The sequence below is a fragment of the Apis mellifera genome, linkage group LG12, assembly GCF_003254395.2.
Source record: "Apis mellifera strain DH4 linkage group LG12, Amel_HAv3.1, whole genome shotgun sequence".
Taxonomy (NCBI): domain Eukaryota; kingdom Metazoa; phylum Arthropoda; class Insecta; order Hymenoptera; family Apidae; genus Apis; species Apis mellifera.
Window position 1 is genome coordinate 2,817,487 of NC_037649.1, and position 12,723 is coordinate 2,830,209.

The 12,723-nt window shown below is 19.1% G+C and overlaps 3 protein-coding genes across 5 annotated transcripts in view; 2 read left to right on the forward strand and 1 right to left on the reverse strand.

Moving 5' to 3' along the window:
* The first annotated feature begins 1,224 nt into the window (after positions 1-1,224).
* On the forward strand, positions 1,225-3,465 carry LOC551963 (protein spindle-F). 3 transcript variants are annotated; one of them, XM_026444381.1, is made up of 6 exons: positions 1,225-1,280; positions 2,013-2,196; positions 2,285-2,552; positions 2,641-2,732; positions 2,852-3,041; positions 3,112-3,465. In XM_026444381.1, the coding sequence occupies exons 1-6, from the start codon at positions 1,240-1,242 to the stop codon at positions 3,408-3,410; spliced, it is 1,074 nt and encodes a 357-aa protein (XP_026300166.1). In that variant the 5' UTR covers positions 1,225-1,239; the 3' UTR covers positions 3,411-3,465. The 3 variants fall into 3 exon arrangements, with proteins under 3 accessions (XP_026300166.1, XP_026300167.1, XP_624348.3); XM_026444382.1 differs by lacking the exon at positions 1,225-1,280 and adding an exon at positions 1,731-1,749; XM_624345.6 differs by lacking the exon at positions 1,225-1,280 and having other exon boundaries at positions 1,868-2,196.
* A 1,002-nt stretch (positions 3,466-4,467) lies between these two features.
* Positions 4,468-5,799, reverse strand: LOC413398 (39S ribosomal protein L32, mitochondrial). Its single transcript, XM_396842.7, has 4 exons — positions 5,685-5,799; positions 5,211-5,459; positions 4,966-5,108; positions 4,468-4,680 (listed from the first exon to the last, which is right to left on the reverse strand). Exons 1-4 carry the CDS (start codon positions 5,770-5,772, stop codon positions 4,528-4,530), a joined length of 633 nt encoding a protein of 210 aa, XP_396842.4. The 5' UTR covers positions 5,773-5,799; the 3' UTR covers positions 4,468-4,527.
* A 455-nt stretch (positions 5,800-6,254) lies between these two features.
* The window catches only part of LOC412735 (decaprenyl-diphosphate synthase subunit 1), a 166,445-nt gene continuing 159,976 nt past the window's right edge, over positions 6,255-12,723 (forward strand). Inside the window, exon 1 of the mRNA XM_026444326.1 lies at positions 6,255-6,558. Within this exon, the coding sequence (XP_026300111.1) occupies positions 6,376-6,558 (183 nt within the window). The 5' untranslated portion in view covers positions 6,255-6,375. The remainder of the gene's footprint in view (positions 6,559-12,723) is intronic.

The window sequence follows — 12,723 nt, forward strand, 5'->3', positions numbered from 1 at the left end:
TTTACAATATTTAACATAAATTATATTTAAAAAAAATATTCAAATTCAATTTTAACATATAATTCTTAACTTAATTATTCTCTTTAAAAAAAGATTAACATTAGAATTACCAACCTATGGTATTTCCTACATTTTTTTACATATAAATGATTATAATTAAAATAATGTCATGAAAATAATTAAGTATATGTAATTACATTTCTTAGTAAATTATAATATTAATTTTATCATTTTCATATTGTCAATAATGTAAAAAATATGAAATCCGTCATTTTGACAAGTTTGGTTTCTATTCTATTTTTTTAAGAAAAATCATTTAGATTTCATAAGAAAGCTATATAGAATATAATAAGAATAAATTATTAAAATTAATTTAATATAAAATTAAATAAATTTAAAGAAACTGGACTATAAAAAAAAATTTAACAAAAATTAATTTAATCTCAATAGATTGAAAAAAATTCTATGAATATATAAAATATATATATATAATTATCAAATATAAATTTAAAAAATTGAATACATACAATATCATAAATATCATGTCATTAACATCGATTAACTATTGCATTGTAAAATAAATATAAGGTGTATTGTATAATAAAATAAATATAAGGTGTATTGTATAATTGTATTTTCATAAATTTTTGATTCACACATTATTTACGACCATCGCAATACATGATTTGTTTTGCTTTTACATTTGAGTTCTTTAATTTTGGCGCTTTATTCTTATAGTTTTGCAGAATAACAATATTGTTATTATTTAGTGTCTGATTAAATGGTTTATTCCAGGATATCGATATAGACTTCCTCTAATTCTGTATAAAAAATATAAAAAAAATTAAAAGAAACAAAATATTATAATGATTGAATATTAAAAAAAGTGTATAATAATTAGAAAAGATTCTACGTGAAGTGAACATCATGTCGATAAAAATGATTTATATAGTTTTTTTGTAATTATATAAATATTGTATGTAATTAATACCGTTTCGTTTTTAAAATTGAAAGCGTAATTTCATTATTAATGAATTATAACATTAAAATTTAATTTTTTTAATGAAATTTTTAATATTTCTCATTTATTCTTTTTCAAAATAAAAATAATATTTTTATATATATCATTATAGAGCGATGTATAAGACAATTTGAATTAATTACATTTTGAAAGATTACGAAAAACAATCATTTAGAATAGATACATGATTTTTATGTGTTATTTAGCATTATAAAATAATGATCGCTTTTAGTAGTGGAAGTTCAATTGGATCATCGAAGTAGATGATAATAGATCATGTTTCTGTTTAATTTATGTTGGTGTTTTAATCTATTATATAGTTGGTAATAGAAGAATTCTTAGAATTAAATCAAAACATCGGAGGTTAATAAACATTAAAAACATATGATTAAATTTATAAAAATGCATTGCATGTCACAGTTGTTCTACAATTCGTTTATGATAATATCTTATTTATTTTATTATAAAATATTTTACATCTTATCTATAATTTCATACTTACATTTGATTTTCTTTTCATCCATTATTAATATTATAATCTTATGTACTAAATCGATAACATTGGAAATGACACAAGAATGATAATGGGACTTTTTTGAATTGTGTGACACAAATTTATATTAAGTGATAGTGAATGAACATTAAGTTATTTATTTTATGTCTTATTTATGTGAAAATCTGAGTATAATTACAAATCGTATTTTATAATAATTTCAAAATATTAAAATGTATGACAATTTAACCTAATTTAATAATTTTATTGTGACATTTTTATTAACCTAATTATTATTTATTAATTTATTTTTTATTCATATAGAATGTTTATTTTTTTAAAATGTAATTTTTTAAGAAGAATTTATTTTATTTATGTATTTCCTACTATTAGAAAAATTTTTCTGATTATGAAATTGTATTTTCACTTTTGCTAATTTTATTACTACGATATGAATGACATGGAACAATTGGAAAATACGGATAATGGAAAATGTAGTTCTTATTATGCCTTATTAGTTGCATTTAAAACTATGAATGAACGTTGTCAACAATTAGAAACAAGATTAGCAACTGTTGAAGAAGAGAATATGTGTTTAAGACTTGAATGTGGAAAAGATGAGTCTGCAATAATTACAAAAATTAATGATAATAATGAAAAAACTATTGTGCAAAGTTTAAAGGTTTGATTATATATAAGATAATAAGATTATATATAATATGATGATATACATAAATATATTTTATATTTTAATGTATATTAATTCATAGGAAAAAATAGAAGAACTTAAAAAACAAAAATCTCAACTTACTCATCAAGTTTTTATGGTAGCAGCAGAAAATCGCCAATTATGGAACAGATTGAGTAAATTAACAAAAACTAATAAATCTTTAGGAAGTCAATTGACAAAAATTTCTGATACACTTAAACAACATTCTCCAGTACAAGCATCAGACATTATCTCTTATAATTTTCGAGATATTTTTAATTCTACTAAAGAAGATAATAATCAGCAATGTACATTAGTTACAAACAATGGTTTGTTATTAAATATAATTTATTTAAATTTTAAATTTTAATTAAACTTTATATATTAAATTATATAATGTTCTGTATTTCAATACAGGTGAGAAAGAACAAAGCTTAGAGGAAATATCACTTAGACTTATAAATAGTATTATGTTGGAAAAATCAGATCTTGAACAGCAATATGCAGAGGTAATTGTAAAAAATAATAAAATAAATTAAAATATATTTTATATATTTAATATTTAAAAATATTAAAAAATATATAATTATATATTTTAATTATTCTTATTTTATAATTATTTATCTAGATGGTTGAAATGCAAAATAATACTGAATTAGATTTACGAAATATTGGTTTTACTTATCCAGAGGACTCAGATACAGATTTAGAATTATTAAAACAACATGATATTAGATTGTCGCAAATGAAAAACAGTTTATTAGCTCAACAAATAAAACTAAAAAAAGCATTGCAAAATTTAAAAAAAAAGAAAGAAGGTAAGTAAATAATATTAAAAAATAAAATTATTTTAAAAAAGTTAATAAAAAATTTTAAATATAATTACAGGATTAATGTGTAATAATTGTCGTACAAATGCAAATAAAAAAATGTGTCAAGCAAGTACTCAGTTTAATTTTAATGAAAATATTAAAGAACATAGTGCAACTCAAACCAGTCTCCAAACTTCGAGTCTATCTTTAGAAAAATATTCCAATTCAACAGATAATACAGACCAAGACAATAAAATTTGTCCATTGTGTGGAATGTTTTATGGAAGAACTACTACATTTGCTGATTTCCATGAACATGTTTTAAGTCATTTTAATAAAGATCTATCTGTAGATGGTTTTGAAATTCTTCATTAATGAAAATGGAGGTTATAAACAGCATCTTAATTTTCTAAAATTTTATATATCATTATGTTATTTTAAAACCAAGGGATAAATGTAAATATTATGTATTATTATGAAAAATGTATTAATCTTAATAGAATTGAAAATGTTTTTCATTATTGAATTTTATAAACTGTTGATTCAAAGAAGATTTAATATCAAGCAAACAAATATCATATATAAAAATGATTCAAAAATAGCAAAAATAGCAAATAATATAATTATTAATAATATTATACTTATTTTTATGTTGATCAATTATAAAAATAAAAAAGAAAGTTACAATAAGAAATTATATAAGAACAATATAAAAACATTTATAATTATAATATTTATAAATATTCTAATAGTACTTCATTTATATGAACTTGAACTGAGGAATAAAAAAATAATCAGCATATAATATCTTTAAATAATCTCAATTATAATTCTCTTATATTTTTTGTCCAATTAATGGAGATTATTATATGAAAGAACTTCAGAAAATATTTTTCTAAAATACAGAATGATATATTCTAAATATTATAAATTTAGAAATAATTTTGTAAATACAATAATCTAATGTTTAACGAAATAAATTTTGCATTATATATATGTGTATATATATATATATATATATATATAAATGTTCATATAAATGGAGTGATATTCAATGATAATTAAGATAATAGAAGAAGAACAAATTTTCCTATTAAAAAGCTAGAATTTAGATGATCAAGCATTATGTAAGATTTTGTTCATATAAATGAAGTTTCATTAGTTTCTAAAAGTTTACAATTACAGCATAGAATTCTATTTATATGAATATAATATAATCTATTAATTATTTTTATTACTTTTAACTTTTCTTTCAAATAATTCAAATCGATAGAATATAAATAAATTCAATTATCCATAAAAGATGTTCATATAATTAAAATAACATTTGATATTATAGAAAATAAATAGGAATATAATAGGAAATCGAATTTAATGGGATATTGGTAAAATTTTCGTAAATAGGATTATAAAAAAAAATTAAAATCAATAATTTTTTTTTATATTATTTAAATTTATTTAATTTAAACAGAGTTTATTATAAAATAACTATTTAATTATTCTTAATATTTTCTTCAAGATTTAAAGAAGATTCAAGTTTACGTTTTTCTTTCTCTGAATCAAATTCTTCTTTTGTTGTTGGTTGAAGTAAATTTGGATTAAACCAATCAGGTCTTTTCTTATGTAATTCTACAATCCTTTGTTTCTGCGTGGAAGTATAATTATAAATTTTGTAAGAATTATATATTATATATTATATATAATATTCTATTTTATGCATATTATTATTGTACATTGCTGAAAAGTTTTTTCGAAGAAATTTCTATTGATTTTAATATGTTTGATACATAAAAATAGATATATGTATTAAAAGTATTTATAGAGAAAAATATATAAAGTACTTTATATTAACAAATAAAGTAAAAAAATATTTTGCTTCTATTCTATTTTGTGAAATTTCTTTTCAGCAATATATAGTATATATTAATACCTTCCAAAAATTATCTTCATATTGTTCTTTTTCTCCTTCATATAATACTATAACATCTTGTTCCACAGGTTTTAATCCTAATGAATCTTGTATAGCTTGTTGCATTATTTCTGTTTCTTTTTTAACTATTTCATAACAATATCCTACAAATTAAAAAAAATAAAATTATAATTTTTGAATATAATTTATATTACTAAATAATAATTATATAAATATATATATTATATATATATTATATATCGTACCACAAAGTGTACCAGCTTCATAATCATGACCACATTTTCTACACATTAAGATATTAGTTTTAGGAACATGGGGTTTCCAATGTAATTCAGGGATACCAAATCTTCGACAAAGACGCTTTTCGATAGTTCGCCGTTTTTTAGGTACAGCCCATAAAATTGCATTATTTAATATATCTTTTAAAGACTGTCCAGGAAAATTAATAGATTGTATTTGTTTTACAGAATTACATTCAATCACGTATAAATTACCTAGATAAAATATAAATAATATTTGATAGTAGGCAATAAATGTAAAAATATATCATATAAATATGTGATAATTTTTGATTAATAATTTTTGCTATTTATAAATAATTTAAATTGTAATATTTTAACAAGGTTAGAAATGATGAAATATTTTTAATTTTTCTAAATTTTAAATTATTTTTAATTTTTCTATATAATTAAATGTAATAAAAAAATTCTTTTTATTACTTGGAAAATTGTGTCCTAAAATAATATTAATTACTTGATCAAATGTTTTAAATACGTGGTATAACCTATTAAAAATATTGTTCGCCATGTTTAAAACATACCATAGAACATAGCAAATAATATAGAACGAAATCTATTAATATTAAGGATAATTCTTATATATTTATTATAAAATAATTAATGAAATATAATATTATTTATTTAATTATTATGTAATTTTGTTTCATTATATTTTATAAGTTATTATATTACAAATTAAATTTTATATTTTGTAATTAAATAATATAAAATTATTATAATGAAATGTAATCAAAGTTATTAATATAAAAATTAAAAAAAATGTTGTTATCTAAAATAATTCATAACCATCTTAAATTATATATGAATTATTTTTTCTAACTATGAATATTAATTATAATAATTATTTAAATAAAATAAATATTTTAAAATATAAATATAATATATATACGAATTAGATGTCGCTAATAGACTTTCAATGTAATATTTCTGATAATCTATTGTTTGAAAATATTTAGTGATTAAACTAATTTATGATTTATAGTATTGTTCTTACTAATGCCGTGTAGAGCGGGTGTATTTACGAGTAGGGACGGGAAAGGGAAAAGTGAGTGGGGAAGTGATTTTAAACTATCGGTGGGGTTAGTAGAACTCGAAAGTCTTTACAAGTTGTATGATTCCGCTCACTATAGTTTTCGCTATGGCGTGTATAGGGTCGAGTAGGTTCTGTGCTCGTGCAGAGAAACTGTGCCAATTTAAACATTTCGCCCAATTACGAAAGAAAATTTCAACGACATGTGTCAAGTCAGGAACTATAATCAAACATTCGACAAATAATTTCGTTCAACATTGTCAGGTATGTTAATTTTATTTATTGGCATTGTTATGATTTATGAAAAATACATATAATCAATACAATCACAATACAAAAGAAATTATTTTTATATCTCCACAGTATCAATATTTTGCAATACAAGCATAAAATCTTATTATTTCATTCACTTTCAGTCAAATATTATGAATTATTTCTCTATAACTAATAACATAACCTACCATTCATTTCGGATATAAAAACTTGTGATGTTACACTTAGTGTTTTATAATTTATTATAAAATTAATTTTTATATATAGATACGAAAAACAAAATAGTTAATAATACTAAAAAAAAGAATATTAATTAATCTTATATATTATAGGTTTCATAAATTATATAATGTCTAGTAAAATGCGATAATAAATGGTATTTCTTAATCATGAAATGTAAGTTTTAAATATTAAAAAAATAAATATATATATTTTGTATATATATTTTTATTTCCACGATATGAATATAAATTCTTAAAACGATAACATGTAAAATGTCACAAATAAAATTTAAAAACCACGTTTTCATACAACTGAGCTGTCAGCTGTTTTTAGCAGACGACTTAGCTGCCGTCTGCTACTGACATTGGTCATGTTGTAACTATTAAATACTTTCACTTTAAAGAAATTAATAATTTTTTATAAAAGTATTATAAATAATTATATTTTGAATTATAATTTAGTACGTTTATAACAATGTGATATGATTATATTAACAATATTGTTTAAATTTTATATTGATTGTACGAGCGGCATATAATAACTAAACGCATGCGCGATAGATAAATTTGAATTTATTCTTAATACTTTGTATATGAAATTCAATCATTGAAAATTATAAATTATAAATTATTATAAATTATTATAAATTATATTAAATAGTATAAAAATAAACTGTTATTTAAAATTAATAATGATATTAATAATAATGTCTTTATGTAAAAAATATTTTATATTAAATATAAATATAACATATAAAATATTATAGTATTAATATTGTTCTATTAAAATATTAATTATATATTATTTAATTTAATTTTTAATTTTTGCTTATCTTTCAATTTCTAAATACAAGCAATTTCTAACGAAAGTTTTCCATAAATCATTCTGCGAACGACAAAATGAATCGCACGACTTTCTCTGTTCGAAAGTGACACAGAGACCGGATTTTGAAATCTCTTTCAATAGCTCGCAAATCGAAGACATGAGTTCGTATCGTTCGTACATCAGCTAGTAATCGTCTTCAATTATTACGCAAGTCTTAGGTAAATGATGGCTCACTATTTGGACGTTAATCATAAAGAATCTTTTCTTCTATTTCATTACTTACTGATGGCCAAATATTATCGAAATAAGTTAAAACTGGTTATGATAACGAATTTTAAGTCTCGTAAGTAGGCTAACTAGCTCATGAAATATTCTCCTTCGAATATAGTTAATCCATAGAATCCACGTTCTTGACTTTCTCGGCTTATTCAGTTGTACTCACCGTACAAATGCGTATAGATGCTTATTGATCCTTCAATTAAAAGTTTTATAACTTTCATACAAATAAAATAGTTTTTACAATATTTTAAAATTTAAATAATTAATAAATTACATATTTATCAAATATTCATTAACTTTTCTATTATTATAGAAATAATTATTACAATATTAAAGAAAAAATATAATTGAAAATATTTTTTTTATTATTATTTTAACAATGTTTGTTTTTGTATTATACAATTTATAATTTTGTATTATACAATTTATAATACAATTTATAATTGTATATACATATTGTATAATTATTTAAATATTATAAATTATATAAGTAAATGTTTTATATATACTTGAATTTTATATATATATATATATATATATATATATATATATATATATATATTAATTTTGTATCTTTATTGTAAATAATAATTAATTAATAATTATTTTAAATAAAAAAATTAAAAAAGTAATTTTATAAATTTAATAAATTTTTTTATTTTATATAATGTATTTTTTCAATAATTCATTTTATTATAATTTATAATTATAATGTGAAAATAATATGAAAATATATCAATGAAAATAAAGTTAATCGTTAATATCATCAAATATTGCTTTATTATCTCAAATCGTAGAGGTTATAGGATTATAAACTTTTCTGATGTAAATGTAAGGTCATTAACACTGTTTCAATTTGCAAATCCTGTTTCCCAATCGTCGTCACTCTCCATATCTCGCGTATAATAAGAGAGATTTTCTTCATTGACGCACAGTGTCTGTGCACAACATTCCACTCTCGTGAATATTGCACGTGTGTACGCACGCACAGGAATGCATGAATAGTTTTACAATGCGATTATTGTTAAATTACTGCATACTGTATTTGATGAGGCATATCATAAATTAACATAGAAAATCTGCGTAAATGTTTTTGGATTGTTTGGTCTAATTTTACTAAACACATTATTAATTAATCATAGTAAATTATATATTATATGAAAATGTCAATGGATAAGCGATAAAAGTATTTTTTGAATATTTGCAAAAATGACATAAATATAAAAAACGATACATAAGAAAGATATATAAAAAATTTTTTTAAGATTTTAAGAATATATAAACAAAGATTTTATTATTTTAATATATATATATATATATACTTTTATCAAATAACAAGTTTTATTAATTATATTATTTTTTTTATGTCCTTCATATTATAAAAAAAAATATATAAAATAGAATTATTTGAGATTAGAATTATTTTACTTCTATATTTTTTTTTTTAAGCACACACACACACACACACACACACGCGTGCGCGCGCGCGCGCGCACACACACACGTACATATACATATCATATTCATATTATATAAAATCATATTGTACCGTTCTTCATAGATATAAATGAATTATTGATAATTGATTAGTTTCTATAATGAGTAAAATAATATAAAAATAAGCAAAAAAAATGTAGAATAAAATTTCATTATTTAAATTTTTGTTTTTGACAAACAAAAAAGAGATTGAACATATATAGTCAAAACATTATATATAATAATAATATTATATATAATAATTATATAAATATATAATCAACAAATGTTTAAATTTAGTTTTATGAAAAATTATTTTTAAACGAGAAAAGTTTATTTCATATTTTTTGTTTATTTTAATTTGTAGAATTATCTTTTATATTTATAATATTATAATATTTTTATACATTATATACAAATATTTAATTATTTATTTATTTGTATTTAATCGAAATTTTTTCTTTTTTTTTTAAATTTTTCAAATTGATTCAAGTTTTAAATGAACAAATTTTATTTTTTTTTTTTGATTAATTTTTTTTATAAAAAAATTATTTTCTGTCTGATTGTACTACCAATAATAATTCTTATATTTTATAATTTATGTAGTTAATACATTGTATTAATATCTATATATTTATTTATCGAAAATTCGTTATATAATTTATCTTATACATTTATCCTATTTTTGAATGATATTATTAATTTTTAGTATCAAAATAATATTCTTCTTTTGAAATATACGAATTAAAATTTCAAGAAATTTCAATTATAAGATAATAATTTAATTTGTCAAAATTTTAGTGATTTTTTAATGTTTTTATTAATTTTTTTTTAATCTCGAAAAAATTTTTTTTAATATATTTCACATTATTATAATTTTTAATTTTATATATAATATAATTATGTTTGCATATATTAATAAATATTACGCATCATGTCTTTTTTCAACGTAGCTACTTTAGAATATTTCACATGCTTCTCTTTTAAAGTCAATGCAGTCAGAGTTATTTATTCAAAGTTGTCTATATTACATTTTATCACATTGAATATTTTTTATTGTGAATTGAATTGTGATTATATAATTTTTTTGCAAAACATTCATTAAGAATAACTGCGTTCATATATATGTATGCAATATATTTATGATATTTTTTACTGTACGAAGATTTTTTTGTATCTTTTAATTTTTATTTGTTTTATTTTAATTTTAATTTTTATTTATTTTTAAATTAGTATTCATTTACTTTCTATTCTTTTTCTTTTAAAGTGATATACTTGTCATATAATTTAAATATTTAATATATAATAAGATTTCTTATAACACGAAAAAAAATATTTCACGGATTTTATTATAGAAAATCAAGAACTTAAAATATTAGAAAAAATTATGTAAAATTATATAAAGAATAATTTTTTTGATATAATAAAAAATAATATTTTTTTTATTTCATTTTAAAATAAAAATGTAAAAATTTATCATTATATATAAATAATGTATGTATAATATGTATATAAAATTTGTCATTTTATATATATATATATATATATATATATATATATATATATATATATAGAATAATTTGTAATAAAAAGACACATAATATTATATTTTAATCGTTCTTAGAAAATCGTTTAATCATTCTACCGATATTGTTTTTTGAACACAGATTCAGTTTTCGAATTTTTTCCGACTTCAAAATTTATTTATTTCTTATGTGAATGTCATTTTATGTCATTTTTTTTAAGAAGAATTTCATTTCTATATATATTTATTTTTCAAATTTTTCATAATTGCTTTATAGAAAAACAGTAATGTAATTTTTGTAGTATAATTTTATAAATATAGTTTCCATTCCATGAACCAAATTCATATAATCACGTAACAATTATCTGATTGCTATAAATATTTAAATGAGATTGTGTGAGAATCAATTCCTATGGGAGAATCTAATTTATATTTCATTTTTTTCAATTTTTTTAAATCGATAAGAAAGTTAAAAACAAAAAATAATGATGAAATATAGTGTAATTAATGAATACATCATTGCACAGCGCATAGATTTTCTAGAAAAATCAAAAATTATTCAATGTATCTATCGTTGCTCAATAGAAACTAATTATCATAAAGAGAATTATTACAAAAATGCTAATTTTTTAATTTTTCTTTTTGTTTTATAAAAAGATTTGTTAAAAACTAAAATTTTGATAAAATTTTTTATACAATAAAAATTTAACAAAATTCTAAATATTACAATTTTAATCTTAAAAATTCAATGATTTAAAATTATGCATATTAAAAATATCAAATTTTATTAATTTATGAAAAAATACTTTCAAAATTTTGTTCGAGAAAATAAAGTTGAATGAATGAAATCTTTGAGATAAGTGTAACCTTATTTTTTTTTCTTCTCTTCACTCACAAGTATTTTCACACAATATAAGTCTCTAAATCATCTTTGATCTAAATGTTATATTAATAAAATTGGAATAAAATTCAATAGATTGTTATAGAGAAATTATATCAATATTATATATATAAATTTTTAATATATTTTATTATAGTATAAGCTACAAAAAACCACTAAAAATTGATTTATATCAAATATGATATGTATTTTCTTTTAATTTCTAAAATTTAAAATCTTTATCTGATTACAGATTGTCAAAATATTAATTTTGTATCCAATATTTTATTATTTACAATTGCCTATTTTTCAACTTTGCTATGTTATGAATCATATTATATTATATTATATTATATTATATTATATTATATCATATTATATTATATTATATTATATTATATTATATTATATTATATTACATTATATTATATTATATTATATTATATTATGAGTTGAGCATTAGTTAAATTAAAAAATTAATAATAAATAAATTTTATTCGAATATCGAATATGTATAAAATTTTATTCCTCATTTATTCATTCATTAAACATTAATTTGCTGATTAATGATATCGATCAAGATAAAGTCATTAAAATCATGGAAAAAAAAATTTCTTTTTTTTGAGCGTTTTCGGTTCGCTTTTGATATACTTAACCATCGAGAATTAAATGCATAATAGCACATAAATTGTATATAAATATTTATTTCAGTATCATCTCAACAATTGATATTACTGAACTCAGAATTATATGCATCGATAGATCCATATTTATATATTATATCCATCAATTTCACATAGACATATACATATATGTACGTGATATGAAATAATCGACATTATTGATTAAATCGAGTTATTATAATTCAATCATTATTCGCAAATGATGAATAATTTTGTATATGAATAAAAAATATCATTATTCAGTAAGGAATAAAATTGATTTATTC

What these genes read in the sequence shown, in the direction of transcription:
- LOC551963 (XM_624345.6), top strand. Translation starts at nt 1,966, where the DNA reads ATGAATGACATGGAACAATTGGAAAATACGGATAATGGAAAATGTAGT. An exon ending in TTGAACAGCAATATGCAGAG is followed by an intron (nt 2,733 to 2,851) that starts GTAATTGTAAAA and finishes TTATTTATCTAG; the next exon opens with ATGGTTGAAATGCAAAATAA. An exon ending in TTTAAAAAAAAAGAAAGAAG is followed by an intron (nt 3,042 to 3,111) that starts GTAAGTAAATAA and finishes ATATAATTACAG; the next exon opens with GATTAATGTGTAATAATTGT.
- LOC413398 (XM_396842.7), bottom strand. Translation starts at nt 5,772, where the DNA reads ATGGCGAACAATATTTTTAATAGGTTATACCACGTATTTAAAACATTT. An exon ending in TTTAGGACACAATTTTCCAA is followed by an intron (nt 5,460 to 5,684) that starts GTAATAAAAAGA and finishes TATTTTATCTAG; the next exon opens with GTAATTTATACGTGATTGAA. An exon ending in ATGAAGATAATTTTTGGAAG is followed by an intron (nt 4,681 to 4,965) that starts GTATTAATATAT and finishes ACTTCCACGCAG; the next exon opens with AAACAAAGGATTGTAGAATT.